This window comes from Homalodisca vitripennis, unplaced genomic scaffold (assembly GCF_021130785.1).
Source record: "Homalodisca vitripennis isolate AUS2020 unplaced genomic scaffold, UT_GWSS_2.1 ScUCBcl_1320;HRSCAF=4789, whole genome shotgun sequence".
NCBI lineage: Eukaryota > Metazoa > Arthropoda > Insecta > Hemiptera > Cicadellidae > Homalodisca > Homalodisca vitripennis.
Window position 1 is genome coordinate 3,950 of NW_025777442.1, and position 19,015 is coordinate 22,964.

The following is a 19,015-nucleotide window of genomic DNA, read 5'->3' on the forward strand; positions in this document are numbered from 1 at the left end:
TAAGTGTAAATCTTACCGTGAGCATGAAAATTGGTCAAGATTCGTTAATATCTTAAGAAATGTGTGCCTTACTTTAGGGAGCTATAACAGTTAAACTGAAACTGCAAGGCCAGTGGTGCAAATTAATTTATAAAAGAGAGTGGAAGGGTCAAATTACCACGTCATATCTTAGATTTTTTATATGACACCAACCGGGCTGAGAACTAAAGTTTTATTTTTGTTATATTCTAATTAAAATGAGTACCTTTTAATCCACATTCCGTGCCTACGATGTCAATATCATCATAAACATTTATGAGGAGGTTTCACTGTCATCTTAAAATTGTTTAAACAATATGGAAGGTATACAAAATGTTACTCATAAGAATCAGTATAGTTATTGTTTATTTAAACACGTTTTATATACCGATAATATGAATAGTAGTACGATTGTACCAATAAAAAATAATACTGAGAATTGAAGGTGCTCAGGAAGGTCATTTGGTGAAGGCTATCAACGTTGTCTACGTTCCTGACTAAATGTTAATGAAAACATGAATCTTGTCACTATTGATCAATAATTTGCATCATTGAAGAACAAATGTATTTTATTTGTTCGCTGTTACTCTCTTCACTAGATGACCCCAACTGCAGAAGTACAATCTCATATGTCGCTATTGTCCCAGCAACCTGAATCAAAATATATTTATTAATATAGATAAGAATAGCTTAATTTATGAAATACTCTAACATACTATAGTTACTAAAGAAACTAACTAAATTTCATATTTAACAACTAGTATGAGATTACAATACGTATTCATATAAACAATAATTTAAAGCTGAATAAGGAAAAACCACATGTACTCTAAACAAAATTTTATGCACTTATACAAAGTAACGATAAAGAGTTAGTAACCTCATCTGTTATTAAATGAGACTAATGGCTTATTTGTAATCAGAAGTTAAACAACATTAATAAATCTATTGGTGTATTTTCAATGAGAAATCGCGCTCAGTAAATTATTTACAGTTCGGTTATTGTTTGTCGTAGCGGAATAAACAATCAAAATGTTCACGTAAAAGTAACCTGTATTCCTATACTCTTGTAAAAGTTTTATAAAATCTTCCGGTTTTGTTAGTTATTGTGGTTTCGAATTTTTGTATTGCCACTATTTTATAACCTAATATGATATTGTTTTCATACATTTGTTAAAAACAGGTCTAGGACTATACAATTTGAAACTTTTAACTTTATACCTTTATTTAATTCAAAGATAAACTCTTCCCTCAAAAACACAAACAGACAGGTAGGCCATAAACTAAGTAATAGTAAACTAAAGTAAATAGGATTATACTTTATATGACATTTCTTACTTCTTTTGGTCTGACAAATCAAATGGTTGAAGTACCCTGAACTCAACTTCTATAGTGGAGTGGAAGGAAAAAACTTTCGATAAAATGTCTCGCTGTGCCAAGAACATTCGGGCCAAAAAATCCAAGATCTGAGACGATCCTGATCCCTTAGGGGAGCGATCATTCTCTGAAGACCTGTACCAGATCAAGGCAGAATAGGGACATTTTACTCGAACTATAAAATGTTAAGAAACAAGGCCAGTTTTGCTACGGCTACTTTCCTGCGCTTTGGGCAGAGCGGTACAGTCCCCTACCACCATGAGGAGGATCTTGACCGTGTTGTTTTTCAAAACATACACTACGCATGCAAGTTGATTTTGTAAGAGTATAGAACATTCCCCCTTCACCATTGAAGAGTTTGAAACCTCTGTTCTCTCTCTCTCTATCTGAAAAAACAACAAAGCTCCTGGTCCAGCTAGGATTCCGAGCGAGACTCAACATAAGTTTTTCTACTTACATCGGGGGTTACTGTTGACGAATGCCTGCTTCCTCGAAGGAATCGTTCCTTCATCTTGGAAAATAGCTAGGCTTGTGTTCATCAGCAAAGGGAAAGGCGATCCTATTCTCCCGTCATCTTATTATAGGCCACTCAGCGTGTTTGACACTGCGGGTAAGTTGATCCACTCCCGCCTGACTACTACCGTGGAAGCTGCTGGGAATTTGTGTTCTCGATAATATGGATTCAGAAATGGGCGGTCAACGATCGACGCTATCACTGAAGTACGAAAGGCCGTAGTGAGAGCTGAGAGGCACAACCAACTCATCCGTCAAGTGGTGCTTCTTGTTAAGCTTGAAGTCATGAATGCTTTTAAATCGGCGAGGTGGGTTGATATGTTGGATGCGCTGCAAAATACATTCCGCATCCTATTGTTTATAGCATGGCTCATCAGAAATTATCAGAGCTCTAGACGGTTGGTGTACAACACAAAAGACGGAAAGCGGAAGATTAATATACCTGTAACTTCCGGTACAGCGGAGGGCCAGGGCCTCAATACTCGGTCCGGACCTTTGGATTGTCATTTACAATAGTCTCCTGTGATCCGAGGTGCCTGAGGAGACTGTTCTTGTTTGGTGCGCCAAAAGACTTTGCAGGTCTCATAGCTGCAAGCAACGTTGACCTGGTCCCATGTAAAGTTAAATCAAGTAGTGTGTGTTGTTAAAATGTGGATGCCCGATCAAACAATTCGCTCGCTTTGAGCAAGACCGAGATCGTGATTCTCACAAAGAAAATTGGAATTAAGGTGGTCCAAACGCTTGGCGGCACGCGGCGTGCAACCTTGGTGCAATGGTGGACTGCAAGTTCATTTCGAAGGACCATATCTTTCGAACGTCAGGCAAGGCTGCTAGGATGGACAAGGCTGTTAAAAATCTTATAAATTCCGTTACTAAATTTTTCAGACCCTGTATTATAATATTTATATTAATGTCCACTTACGTATTTGGAGACTAAAGAAGATTTTAAAACAATTAATATATTCTAAGATATTTTATGTTATTTACATGTATCTAAGTGTAAATCTTACCGTGAGCATGAAGGAACGAGTGAGAGAGAAGAACCTGCAGCCTGAGATCAACACTTCGTCATGGGTCACTTGCATCTGGAACCTGTAAACCTGTCCAAAGAAGAATAACAAATTAAATTGCATTAATGATAGATGCAATTAATAATACTAAAAAGACATTGTGTAATTAGTCTCTGTTACAGCGTGAAGGAGACAGTACAACAGAGGGAGATCGTATATCAGCATAAATTAAATGAAGTACAAAGGTTTAAAATGTTCAAGGTTTTTAGAAATTAAGGCTACATATTTATATATTCAACGATCAATGCTCGAGAACATATCAACAACTATACACAGGTTTTAATTATCGTCACCTCATTAAACTCATTAGATGTTGACTTCATAACCTTCTCACACAAAGCTCTATTCCGGGCAATATAATCAGCTCAATTATAACACAAGCAATTGACGTTATAGTTTCCTTTGTTTATTAAAATATAACCCTTGTTGCGTAATAAATTCTTACATAATTGATATAATAGGTCAATTTAATATATGTGTACAAGTAAAAATTAAAGAAAACCCCACTTTATCTTTCTTTAATATGACGGACTTGAAAATTTTTTTTTTTTTTTGCTACATCAAAATTGTGAGTAGGTTATTTATTTTGAAAAAATGATTGCTATAATTTACGGTTACTTTTGAATAAGGTATATAGCCGAGGACGATGTGAGAATATTCCAAATTAAACTTTATAATGTATCGTTTTTAATGAGAAAGTTAAACAATACAGGACGTTGCAAAAACCTACGTTCAAAACTTCAAAACCCTTAGATACTCAAACTATTAGATACGTTCAACATCCTCCAGACTCTCAGTTGCTAGCATATAAATTTAACTCCTTCTGACAATGTTTTGCCTATGTCAATAGTATCTAATGTATTATATTCAAGAACGAACAGACTACGAGTGAAAGTGTTGTGTTGTGTAGTAGTTTTCTGAGCAAATTTATTGTTAAAAACACTTGGTGATTTGCGTGTTCTTTTTTATCTGTAGAAACTGATCCAATGTTGTAATCTGTTCCAAAATTCAATATATATTGATGACTGAGTACTAATGGTAATGTATAGGTTTGAAAAAAGGGTTAAGAGATAAATCTACCCTAAGGCTACTTGATCATTCAACTTGGCTGCAGGAGGAAACAACATTTTTTTGTTCCCCTATTAGGCGATTCACTCTAATTAATTGACGAGTAAACCCGAAATCCTCTTTAACATCACACCATATGTCCTGACAAGTAAAACTGCCGCAAACCACATGCATCTAAGATCGACCTGTGAACATATTGTCGTAGAGCTTACGGTTGAATTCTTGTTCGAGAAATATATAGGCTCATAACAGTTTATAAATATCTAAACCAAGTCAAACTGCAGAATGTGATTGAAACATTGAAAACTTGATTACCTCGCCACAGTAAACAATCGCTGGGTACACAGAAGTGCAGAGCAAGTGGCTTTTTGCTCTCCTCGTGGACCAAAGCTGCCATCAGAGCTGCCACCGAACGTCCGAGCCAGGTCAAACTGCAGGATGTGATTGAAACATTGAAAACTTGATTACCTCGCCACAGTAACAATCGCTGGGTACGCAGAAGAGCAGAGCGAGTGGCTTTTTGCTCTCCTCGTGGACCAAAGCTGCCATCAGAGCTGCAACCGAAACGTCCGAGCCAGGTCAAACAGCAAGATGTACAACATAGTCCAGCTGGTCCATTTGTTGTTGTTCTCGAAACTGGAAGAAATCAATTATACGAATCTTATACTGATAATATTATGTGCTCAGCTATATTATTTTAGTTTATTTACAGCCCAGAGAGCACAATAATAAGTTAGAAGATGCATTTTTCATAATACTCTTTTACCCTATTGTGGTTTTCGTGACGAAGAAAAGAATATATTCATAAATGTATTAATGGGGTTCAAGTTTTCCAAAAACATCGAAAATCATCAGTGCCAATTTTACCTGAATGTCCTAAGAAGTAGGTCACAAATGTAATAAAGGTTAGATCCAAAACAAACAATAGTCATCCATGATAGGTGGTTGTCCAAGAGCTTGGTAAGATGAGACAGGGTATTATAGGTTTCCCGCATCTCAGCCCAATAAGTACTAGACATTTTCTGAAAACAACCAAAACATACATTTTATAAGTTTCATCAATCAAATTATTTATAGGTGTTGTTTATATTATTCGCTCCAACTTGAAAACCAAATCAAAGGTCCTTACACCAAAAATGATTTGTGATTGATACGCGATCTAAAATTGGAAGGAAGAGTCTCAAGTGAATTTTGTTAACTCTTGCTATCGATAGACTGCTCTAGTTGAGTTTTGCGCTATCAAGGCTTTAAGGATCTAAAGTTACATTATCAAGATCACAATGGTTTATATAAAACCAATTATTTGGGAGGTACCTGCCAGAATCATTCAAACTATCTTTGACAGATTTATCACTTAAGGTTATAGATTTGTGCCTATTTCACCTAAGCGGTGATTATTGAAAGTAAATTTATCAGGACTGGTTGTACATTCAAAAACAGAATGTTATTTATATCATTAAACTTATATTATATATAATACGTTTATTTTACATATATATATATGTATATATATATATATTATTTTATTATTAGTATTTATTATTTACAAGGTCCAAGGCTGCTAAACAACGATTATGGGAATTTTTAATTTTTAGCTTGTTTCCTTTTTTCTTAGCATTGTCGCCTACTTGACAATAAGTTTTATCCTTAATATAGTTTTAGTAAAACCTTTGTTTTTCGTCACCTAAACTACATTTAGCATTGTCATGCAAAGCAATAACAAAATTTCGGGCTATTCTATAAATAATAACCATGGCTTTTGGGTTTGTTTGAAGCAGGCCTAATTCCCATTGTACTAGTTTATTAGTGAAATCACATTTCAAAAACATGCTTAAAATAATCAAAAAATGCGTTAAAAAGCTTCTACACCATGTTTCTTTCGTATGATTTCCTCCAACTATTTACAACTCTTGTTTAAAATTACGCAAGCTAATTTCATTAACAAATATAGTAGTCTTATAGTAGTCTGATAACCATAATATTAGCTCAACAACACATGCCAAATCCAAGGTTTCAGTAGATCAATTAAAACTGGGCAGTGATCAGCAATCACTGGATCGCCAGGTTTTGTTCTATAATCCCAAGAATTGAGTGTGGAAGCAATAGTATCAAGATAATAGCTGCCTTTTGAATATCAGTTATGTACAAGCCATGGTAGATAGATCGATAAAATATTAGAAATACCGTTTTCTAATACTTTCTGATACTTAACAATTAAGCAAGGCTCATGTCGAAGTTATTAAAAATACATCCACATCACCACTGTGTCAACGATAAACTGTTGAAACTAGAAAAGCCATTTCTACTATATCAACACATAGAAGTTCAATGTTTTTTTTTTTTTTCAAGATTATTAAGCTATAATTATTTAGTGTTTAAACAGATATTCACATACATTGCAACAACCCCATTTTATTCTCAGAACGGTAATTTTATGATCTTGAATTAAGGTAACCTATATTTTGGTAATATTCAAACTCAATTTCTGCTAGCTAATATTTGTTTATGCACAACATATATTCAGGCACATCTGGTCAATAAAAAGGAATAGAAGGTTTAGCTTTGTTCTTATGCATTGCACATTTACGTATGCTATACTTGTCCTAGGCATATCTTGATCTGTGCTTGTATATCGTTACCGGATACAATCATAGTTCTTGTATGATGTTGGCCTCTATAAAAAAACATCTTTAATAATATATTTTTGGCCAACATGTAGCTTTCATTATATCATTTTTATCAAAATTGAATCCAACCTTAAAACTTGCGTTTTATTCCTTGGTATCTAACTTGCAAACCACCGCTGAAACTCCTGGATACAGACGAAATAAGGCTTCAGTAGTTGTATTACGTTGAAATATACCTAAATATAACAACCCTTTTCCTCTGCAGCTACAAATTTATTTGGGTTTTAAAAGATCCCTGTAAACAGTAGTGGACAATGGCTGTGTAGAAGATACCAAACAACCAATCAACTTATAACTGTGTTACCTGATGTGTACTCTTGAGCAGGTGCTGGTACAGTTGACGGAACCTGAGGTAGAGACAGTAGGTGAGGGTGATCATAGTCAGTTCATCGTATACCGTCACCACACACCGGTGCAGAAAGAGGGCTGCTGGGGACCACAGCTGTGTAGAAGGTAAAACCAATCAGACTGAAGAGAAGCATAGTACTGGGAAAAGGAAGGCCAGCTCGAGCAGGACCCAGAAATCATCCGTGCATTCGTGTAGCATGGCCATGCGTCCAATGACTCGAGCTGCCAGAAGAACTGTCAAGACAGATTTTGTTACTAGATATCATTTAACATATTTTTTCTATTATAAATAAAAGTTTTTACTAAACCTACACGGTATAAACTGCTTTCGTTGGTAATACTGAGTAAAATACAAGTCACTTTCGAAAAGTTCCGATTTGCTTTCCTGCTGCAGTACTATAGCAGTTTTCGCATTCCTCGCTTCTTTGGCTTTGCTCAGACAGCCTTACAGCACCGATAGGTTAAACTTATTGTTATTATATTTCTGCTTGAAAGAGAAATGAAATCGGTGAGATATTCACTATTTTAATGTATTATGATGATATGATGAATGAGAGAAAGTTCATAAATAATCATTTAATTAATGTCTATCGAATGTCTATGACTTGCAGTTATCATTGAATTTTTTACTCAGTCTTGCACTTGTTTTTCCCCACGCCCAAGGCCAAATTACATACTGGTTTGGAAATATAATTTATTGGAGCATCCCTGGTCCTGATCCCTTCTTATTTGTTCCTTCACATGAAGCACCATCAGGTAGTCAGCTTTGTGTTAAAGATAGCGTTATCGCAAGTTCAGTCATTAAACTGTTTGATTTTTTTTGTCAGGTGGTTTATTTTATGAAGAGGGGTTTCAAATGCTTGTTGTTCAAAATAGTAAATATATCAAGAACAATGGTGAAATGTATAAACAAATAATTTAGAAGTATTGTCTTTGTACAATCTTGTTTTATACATTTATACTAATAACTAACTACCTAGATTAGTTTGTCAGATATAGTGTACTGTAGACCAGTGTACACCAAATTACAAGTGTCAGTGGCTGATCAACAATTAAATAAATTAAACAATCCTGGATCCCTGAACATTTGTCATAATGAAATGGCCTTCACAAAATCACAAACGACCTTCTGATACTTGTCTACCACCACTCCTAGTGATACAAATAAGATTCTGTATTAAAATTACAAGGCACATTTTAAGTAGCCACGGTGATAAAAGTAGGAGAGATTTTGACCACTTACTACCGCAGCTCAAAGATATCTGAAATTTCAGTATTTTAGCGAAACAAAAAGTGTTTTAATCCCATAAATTATTTAATTCAATTTTGCATTACACTTATCAAAAAGTATCATTTACCACGACTTCGTGTTGTTGAATACTTACAGGCTGTCCCAACACAAAACATGTAGACAAAGCTTCTGATTTTAACTGAGACTCCAGAAATGGGATCGAAATGTTTCATCTGATGTTGAACTTTGGTCCACTCAACGATGAGATTTGACCAGGAACGAGATTGTCCAAAAAACACAACTAAGTGGATTACTATCAAGATACTTCTGACTATTACATCTGCAAAAATCCATTTTAGTGTCATTAAACGTTATAAGCTCTAGTACACCCTACTAAAATTAATGTAGGGTTTAACTTTTTCTTAGCTTTGTGGTTTACAAAGCTCCATATACCACAATAATGCACCCAAATAAACTATTACTGACTGCCCAAGTATTATTAGGACTGTACCATCTTCGTTGACAATCTTTGAATTTCAAACTGACATGGCCTATACATTTACGTATAGTCTCAATTTTATCAATCATAAAACCGCATATTGCTTTTGTCCATTATGTACGTTGTAAACCGCAATTTTCTTGTTGTTAATTCTTTGTAGTTTATTAAAATTGTATTTAAAATACTGTAAGTCATATGTTTACTCTTATGTAATCTACTCCAAGAATATTGGCCCCACTGATTAATGGATAAAATCATAATTTTCACACTATCAACCAAGCGGTGCAGTGTCAATGTTATATACAGATATATAATTGCCTGCTTCTGGTCACTGTGGTGATGAATTTTGAGGTGTTTATTTTAACACTTTTTTAACTACCGTATACAATATTAACACTTTTATTACCAAGCAGTGGGTTCACTTAAGTCTCCAAGATTTAATAGTTTTATGTTGTAAGTTCATGAATTCAGTTTCACAAGTGACATGATTTCTAAATCTTGCGTAGCTTTTCCTTTGAAGCAGAGTCATGACGTCAACATACTGAATCAGATCACCATGATTTACTGAGTTGAGTCTGAAGACATAAACTAAAACCAGAATAGGCCCAAGAATTGAACCCTGAGGGACACAGAGCGCCATTTTTATTTTACTAGAAAAGGAATTCGAAATCTACAAGCATTGATCTCGATTCTCAATATAAGAAGCTAGCCACGCGTTTGGCAGACTCCAGACGCCCAAATTTTGTAACTGGTGTAACAATTTTTCATGATGTACACAGTCAAATGCGATATATGCTGAGCACTTGCTCCCTCCTTCAAAAATATGCTTCAAAAGATTGTTTACATCGTCAATTGTTGGTATTTTTTCCTAAAACCAAAATTTTCAGGATTTAGCATGTCATTGCTTTCTCTAAAGCTTTGAAGTTTTTCACAGAAAACCTCTTCAGAGGTTTTGCTTAACACTGGAAGTTTGAAATTGGACGATAGTTGCCACTTTTGCAAAGATCGTGTATTTTTTAATCGGAATGACTTTTTATCATCACGTTTTATCAATTTTGTGAGAGGCCTCAAAATGTGCCTGAAGCAATGTTTGAGTTACCACACTGACATCACGTTATTCTCATACGATTTATTTGAGTTCAGCCTCTGTACGACACGGACTAACACTCACACACATGGGCCAGAGCCATGGATGCATCCGGTTCTCTAACATCAATTTCAAGAGATCGGTGTTCGAAAATTGACGAATTAGTTGAGGCTACAAAAGAAAAATAATGACTGAATTCGTTGCTAACCTGTAACTAGCCATTAATTATCCGTTCATTAATTTTTATTGAAATAGACTCATGGCTTCGGCTCAAGTTTGAGTTTTGTGCCGATTGATTGATTATTTTACAACCCGTTTTAGAAACGTTTACACAATTTTTCAGGGCTCTATTAACGTTTATGAGCTGTAGCAGCTGGAATGGCACTTCTATAGATCTTCGATATGCTCTGTAAAATATTATGACATTTTCGTTTTGTGTTTGTGCAAATATTGAGAGAAAAATATTAGCTTTCTCTGAAAGTGAGAATCCCTTTATTGAACCAAGAATAATTTTTAGGTTTGACATTTTTTATTTTAAAAGGACGCAAAGCGTCAAAATAATGAATAAAATTGTCATTAAAAGCTTTATTAATGTCATTGACGTTCTTAAAGCTATTCAACAAGTTTCAGGTTACATTTTTCAATAAGTTGTTCAAATGGAAAGTTCTTGTAATTTTGAAAGTTTTTTGAGTTTCTACTTTACATCCATGTACCAAAACTTTCTGTACGTGATCGGAGAGAGCAGTATTCAAAACAGAAGCCGTGACGTTAAAGATGTTTGTACAGATGTCTTACTCGACATACCCGTAACACACCACCCCCTTTAAAGTGAGTTCAACAGAAATTTGATGCTAATTCAAAACTTTTAATTTTGAAAATATTAATGTTTCAGTTTTTAATCCGTCCTCCGAGACAACAAACACATCCGGTTTGAGCTCGGCACACATGACCATCAAATTATTACTACAAAGCACAGTTATACAAGTTATGTATTGTAGAAATGTTCTGTACTGTAAGGAATGTGTCAAAAAATGAGTGTTATGCTGATGGTAATTGTAAGACAGAGCTTGTAAATGGTAATTAGTAAACATCTTGCTTCTTAAACTGTTGCCCAATATTAAAAATTTATCTTTACTTTTAAAATTATTATACTTACCTAAACTCCCCAAACTAAGTCCGTAGAGCATTATGGAACCACAAACTTGTAGGACCGCAACTATCAAAGTTATGACAAAGAGTATCAGGGCGTACAACACTTTTTTGGCTTTCCAAGAAAACCTGAATAACCATAACACCATTGTAGAACTTTTGTAAATTATATGGTTTCAATGTATCAAATCTGAGAAATAAATTGTAATTATATATTATCAACCAATCAAGTCTGGTGGGTGCTCTACAGATCCCATTTTATTTTCTAAAGAAAGAATGAACTCTTAATACATGAATTAATTCAGAAATATTAAACATCATGTTTTACGTCTGTTTATTTTGGAAAGTGGGTATTCAATTGTATGCCTGACTATCATTTACCCGTGGCTTCGCACGCAATTTCGTGTTAAAAAGCAGGGACACACCATTGTCATATTCTTTTTAAATTACTTTCTAGTTCGAATGACACATTTCCTCCGTCAATGTTGAGTTTTATTTGTTGCCACGATCAAGAAAATATGCCAAAGAGTGTATACTTATGGCCATCGTAATTTACCCTGGTCTTATTATTTTATGTGTCATAGTTGATTTTGAGACAATTCTTATTTTCCAAATAACAATAAACAGTCCAATACGTTAACCAGAGACCATAAGAATGTCTATGTAAAATTTCAATACAATCGGTCCAGTAGTTTTTACGTGATTAAGTAATACATACACACCAACACACAATCAGGTACCATAAGATTTTTCATAATTATAATAGTATATAGGTTATGATTTAACAGTTTATTCTGGTATATGCCAATAAACTTAATTATGAAGAGAGGACAAGGGTCCTTTCATATATTTCATGTTAAAAAGTTTCTTTCAAGTTTCTCTGCTTTACAAATCTAAACATAAGCAGACTTTAGTCTCATTTTACAGTAAAATTTTTAAAATATATTCACATCAATCTTCAAACGTAGTATCAATAGTTATAAACAATGACACTATTCATATAAGAACTGTAATTTCAATTATTGCTAGTGTTATACATTCTTACTTCTAAACAAGTTCTTTCCATACCAGGAGTGTAAAGCGGTCAATACATATTATTTATTTGGGTTTTAACCGGGTGCACAACATTAATATAGATACATCAATTTTTTTAATTTTGTATAATCAATAATTTTACTATTTTCAAGATATTACTGTATGTGATACTTTAAGAAATGAACTGTTTCAAACCCTTACATTTTCATCACATTATAAATAATAATTTTCCATTCGTTTGTATGCTTTCTGTAAGTCTTGAACAAGTTTAATATCATATCGTAAAAATTTGCATTTAAAACATAGAGGCTTCAGATACAAAGTTTCTCGAAGTTCTTAAACCTACCTCTAGGCCCCAAAGCTAGTAAAAGTTCACTGCATCAACTTATTTACATATTGTTGTGTTATAATTTAGTTTAGTGCTGTAAGGCATACACCGACAGTTAATAATTAATTCTTTTAAAACTTACTGTTTGTAATTAGAACATGGTGTTATCCTTTGCTTATCACTACATCAACTCTTCCAAAGTGAATTTGTCAGTTACAATTTTAACGTCATTTTTTATTAAGAAGATTTACATCAGTCTTTAGACACTAGTTCACGATATTTTTTCATTATATCTTTTTTCTAATTGAATGCACTTGACAGGAGAGTACAATGGTTACTGTCGAACAGCAATTAGAACAGCCCGCACTAAAATAGTCCAACGGTGTATGGTGCTCCTGAATCCCCCACTACATCCCGCGCCGTACACTGTTTTACCTGTCAGTGTGCAAACAGTCAACAGTTTCATCATCAGCTGTTACCGTAGATAAATATACGGTATGTACGATTGTTTACATTCGCAAATTTAGCAGACAACATATAAATCAAACATATAGAACTGTTCTAACATAGTTAGGTTAGTTTTTCACCTGAGGGAGAGATCATAGGTATTGCAGATCTCATAATGTAGTGTTACTGATTTTTTTATCCTTAACGATGGCAAATGTCTGGAAAATCCTGTTTCCTTCATAATTCTTCTATCGTCAAAAACGAACTTTAATCAGACAGTATTAGCCATAGCTACGTCATAGCGGGAGCAGCTGGTAGTCAGCAACGATATGGCAAGACCGCCTTAAATGCTACCGGACTATTAAGGTCAGGGCTGCTCTAGTAGGTTTTTATTTTCTGGCCTTTATCTTAGAAGAGCCTACTTACTTATCCATTAATGAATATCATGTTTTCTTGTACACAAAGCCCACCCTGTTAAATACATCCTTATATGCTATGCTTACCTTAAATCGTTGGGGTTATCACTAGCAATTCCACAAACTGGGAGCAGCCCAAACAATTGCCCTAACAGCAAGTAAGGCTTCATTACTACTTGCATGGAGTCTTCTACAAAAGTAGCCTTTGCTTTAGCTTTTTTTCATCCCTCTCAAACCGTCAGTTAGATCTGCAAATAATCACAATATATTTTGTTCATTTCAATACCTGCACCTACTATACAAGCTGGGAGTGTAGACTTCAGGAGTTTTTCAGACACAAGATGATGCTTGGATTCTCTTCAATATTTATCACAGTGTCAACAAAGATCGTAAAAAAATTTTGATTTCAATTTTTTTCAAGTATAAATGTGATTATAAAAATCAACTTAATTTACAATATTTCGTAATTATTTTCTTAATTGTTCAAAAATAGGTATAAGTAGCTACGGTACGCAAAATACATTTTATCTACATAATATGCTGGACTTCGAATAAAAACTAATTTAAAAACAGCAAATTTATTACAGAAACTAAATGTTATTGAATTGAATTGAAAATATCTTTGTACTTACACATATAAGGTTGCATGTATCAAAGAGCGCCAAAAGAACTAAAGTACTACATCATTTATTTATATCAGACATGTATTATTATGATTTGTATGTATCAATATGCTGATAGGCTAATAATTAATAATTTGTATAAAAATTATACTTCGTAATAGACTTATATATAACAATTTATTATAATGCTTTCCAATTTTATCTCGTTATATAGACCTATTAAAATGATTCATATTTTATTCTTCTTTTAAACTGGAAGATAAGTGCTTATAAAAGACAAACTACTTATCGTGCACGGACCTCGGTATGCAGTATATTGTAAGCAGAAAGTTAACTGAGATAGTTGCTAAAGTGATTAATAAGCCTAAGTTTACGTTAGGCTTATTAATCACTTATATTATAAGACCTTATATTATAAGAACCCACCAAATATACGACCAAAGTCAGCTGCTTGACTGAGACGCGTTTTGTTGTCGAGTGCCACGGCCCGCGAGTTTTGAGTTTCTTGCCACCCAAGCCCACAAGAAACGGCTCGTTTTTCTGAGTTTATTAATATTACATGGTGCAATCCATTTTATACTCCTTCAAAAGTTCTACCGCGCGGACAACAGGATGGCGGCGGGCGCTCTATCTTCGATCCAGACTAAACTCTCTCGAGCACTCTACAAAAAGCCGCTAGGTGCTTCTTCACGCGACATTGGTTTTATATTGTAATTCTTGAACTGCATTGCTATTGCTTTGGTTAAGGGTTACTCTTTAATTGCGGATTTAAATGTCGTAGATTAAAATAAACATTTTATTGTAAACCTACATTAAACAAAAAATCATAATTAAGTATATTTAGATGACCGGTCAATATACTTATACAAATATACAAAATACTTTTGTTCAGTTGTTCTCTTTGTTGACTAAATTCAAACATACATAACACCTTGAATGCCAACGTCTCAAGCTACTTGACATTATCTAGATGTTCCTCGCAAGACTGTTGCACTGTAAGGGTTAAACTTTTTGTGTAACTGGAACAGCATTTGTTACTTTTATTGGTAATTTTTTTGTATTTTTAAATTATTATTATGTTATTTATTTGTTTATTTTTGCCATTTCCAGGCATGAGCTCCGTCTGTCTCCCCCAGTTACATCCCTGCCATTGAAAGAAACCATTATGAAATGGTCTTAAACCAAAATACTTTTCGATCCAGATTCCTTAAAAAGATTATCCTTAATAAAATACTAAAAAGGAAGGACAAGTGAGGATATGGTACAATATATCGGACACAATTTGGTTTCTTAGTAAAGTGTTGTACTTATTCTAGATAAGAAAAACCATTCTTACTTTTATCAAAGAGGGAACTTGAAAAAGAAGATACTCTTCTTTCGGATGTATTTATAAAAGGAGAATCCCACAAATCTGAAGCCGGCACTGGAGACTCCTTTGGTGATTTGAGCAAATTGTCAGATATGTTGGTAGCTAAATGTTGACCTTGATGCCTGAACATATTGGATAGCTACCTAAATGCATACACTTCTGTTACTACAACAATACAAACAATTGTTTAATTTACTGACACCTTCCCTGCTAGATGACAAAATAAAAATTCTGTGTATATGTGTGTATTCGTCTGTCTGTAGGTACGAGAACTTTTGAAGGAGTTAAAATAGACAGCTAAAGTTTGGTGTAAAATTCCACCTTAACATCGATAATGAAAATGATAAACATCATCTCGGCTGTCTATTGGTGAACACTGAGTCTTGATGCTGTCAAGATTACCCTGATTTTGAGAGAGTAGGATTTATTAGATTTCCTTTTTCGTTAATTTTTCAGAATTAACAACCAAAGGATCTTCTTTTCAACTGGGTTTCTTCGCTAACTTCACACACACACACACACACACACACACACACACACACACACACACACACACACACACACACACACACACACACACACACACACACACACACACACACACACACACACACACACATTAATACAAACACTTCCCAAAAAAAAGTGTTTTGAATTTCTACTTTCAATGTGAGGTGGATGGAAGGAGAAATACTATTAAAGTGATCCAAAAATCATTCACCTTTGTGTTTTCATAAATAAAAACAAAAATTAATACATCTCCAAATCTATGATTTGAATCCAACGTTTTTTTATGGAATTACTTCATATATTGGTGATAATAGGAGACAGTAGAGTACCTATCCATTGTCATTAATTCACCATGACGATACATTTTACCCTGTAAATCAAAATGTTTATACAGAGTGCATAGTTCTAGCAGTTTCATATTAATGCTGTGGGAAGTTTATTCCCTTCATTTAATGTTCAGTCTTTTTTTAGATGTGACTCAACGATTCCAAGATTTTTGGAACTTAAACATTTGTGAACAGTCTTTCTTACTACTTCTTAATAGTACTAATCGTACTAGCACGTGAGTTTCAGCCTACTTCGGTGATTTTGAAGTCCTTCGATTTTGTGATAAAAGACAGTGGAGAAAAATTTCTAAAAAGGACTTTACACAATTCCCTGCTAGGTAGATCACAAGAGCTAATTATTGGCCAGAGAAGAATGCTGGGTCTGGGTATTTTGGGAGGCCATACATTTATGGGATTTTTGAATGGTGAGAAGTTAAATTAGATCTTAATATATCTTAGCAACGTTCTCTGTGTTTTCTTAGTGTTGACCACTTTATATTCAATGCTTATTACTTTAAAATGTACATTTTCAACATGTAACATTTTCAGCCTCAGGCTTCTGTGTTTCTCTACAGTAAGTGGTAACATCTAATATCATTATAATGACTCTTCACGTGGGGCTGAGAATGTTACAGTTTCTGCAATAGTGTTACTTGTATCTCTACACAATGACCAATGTACAAAAAATCCATGTAATGTCATAAAACAAACAAACACAAATTAATTTTACAAAACATTGTAAAGTAATTGTACATTTTAATAGAAAATACCTGAATGCTGTGTTTGAAATAAACAGAACACTATTTTCGGACCATTAACACACTACGATACTATAAGATACTGTTCTGAAAATCACAACACTTCTACAAAAACTAATCAGAACTTAATTTTCTCATGTCAACCATTTTATGATTCAAATATTGAATGTTCGAAAAATATTATGCCGATCCACTGATGACTCGTCAAGTATCTAAATTATTCAACCAACCATCAAACTCAGATAGGTAAAGTGTTGATTGACATTCCAAATATGAAATTATAAGTAATCAACTATTTTGAGTTGTCCACCTGACAGTTGGCAAACTGTATTTGCTGAAAACACACACAGCACATAATTGGTTATTCCATACAGTTAGATCAAACAATGTTGTGTATTTTATTGGTTCCCAAGGTAGAGAATCAAAACCCAAGTCCTTGGCAATATCAATAGGCGTACCTAATAGTTACAAAAAGAAAATGTATAGGCTGTCAAACTTTGCTGACATTTAGGGACGCATCATTTCCTTTGTTCACTTGTATGACATATGCACATTTTGAATTTGGAGAAAATTAAACAATTTTACTCTTTTGGGTATTACATTATACTATTTCAAGTTCTAAATTTAGCCATATTTATTCACACTTTAAAGTGAACAAATAAATAAAACGTGGAAATATTCTTTAAAACTTTTCTTCCTGCTCATGACAGACTACACAGAGTATTATAATTATTGTATTCTTCCTTTAAGCCCCTTCCATTTCTAAATACCCTTCATCAGCTCATTTTACTAAAAAAAACCATTTTGTACCCTAAAACCAGAAGGTTTTATAATCCTAGCTATATATGTAACATATCTTTACATATATATATATATATATATATATATATATATATATATATATATATATATATATAAGTAGATAGTAATATGGGGTTCCTGGCGCACTTTCGGAGCCGACCGAAAAGCAATGTAAAATTCTGTTCAATGTACCATAAAGGAAGCTGAGAAATAACACAGCAAATCTCAATGAAAAATTAACCGAATCTACAGTCGTTCGTCTCCAAAAGCGATCGGTACATTACTATCTACTCTGTGGAATGAAAAATTAACCAAATCTGAGCTTCTACTTTCTTAAGCTGTGCTTTGTAAAATGTTGTCAAATCTGCTACGAATAAAGGATTTATCTTAATAAAATTTAATCAATTTAAAACATTTTTACTAAAAAACATACTGTACTTTAATAAAAAAACTTTTCTACTAAATAAACAACATGAACTCACCAAAGTCTCTACAATTTCTAGCATTAAAACAGTGCAACAAAGATGAATTCAACGAATTACCAAAACATTTTAAAGAACAGTTGATACTTTCCTTAAATGATACAGAATTCAAAGAACTTGTAAAGTCTTTTGCAGAAAAAACGTCTAATGGAGTGTTTTACTATCGGCAAAAAACTAAAAAAGTAAGGGATTACATATTTAATGTAATTACGAAAGATATTGAAAAGAAAGTAAAAAATAAACAAACAGAGAGTTTTCATCGTTTTTTTATGACATTTTTCCCATATTATACGTTCTTTCAAGATAATCAAGACTTAATTGATGAATTTCTTAGGAATTTTTGTGAGTATCAAGATTTATCAACACAATTCATTAAAGAGCATTATAGAATTTTTCTTATAGAATATAGCCACATTTTGTGTGAAACAAAAGGTATTACTGTAGATAATATTCCATGTGATTCCTATGAAGAAAGACACCAACTATGGTTATCAAAACAGTACTATGACGTGGGGAGGGACTGCAAGTTTTAGAGTTAAGACTTTATTCTACAAAGTTAATTGTTATAATTTCTTTATCTTTAATAGTCTTCTTTCCAGTAACAATCAAGTGTAATTTTTCATTTTTGTTTAATTCTTTAATCTTTTTTTCATCCAAAACAGTCAAAAATCTGTTCGGCAAGTGTACTTTACAATCTTCCAACTCGGCAATTATTGTAAACCCGAATTTATCTTTCATTTTCTCCAAATTCAAGATTCTATGTTTCTTCCTTTCTTCCAATTCATTTAACTTCTTATACTCTTTAAACTTACATTCTCCAATATCATTTAACTCCTTCAAGAACTCCATTTAAATAGAAAAAATTTAAAGACG

At 33.5% G+C, this 19,015-nt stretch overlaps 1 protein-coding gene across 1 annotated transcript; it reads right to left on the reverse strand.

Moving 5' to 3' along the window:
* Window positions 1-605: 605 nt before the first annotated feature.
* LOC124371372 (gustatory receptor for sugar taste 64f-like) lies at window positions 606-4,595 on the reverse strand (the record flags this gene model as incomplete). The annotated part of the gene is made up of 3 exons (XM_046829701.1): window positions 4,515-4,595; window positions 2,919-3,008; window positions 606-669 (listed from the first exon to the last, which is right to left on the reverse strand). Coding segments are annotated over exons 1-3 (235 nt in total), but the record flags the coding sequence as incomplete, so codon positions are not given.
* Between the last annotated feature and the right edge of the window lie 14,420 nt (window positions 4,596-19,015).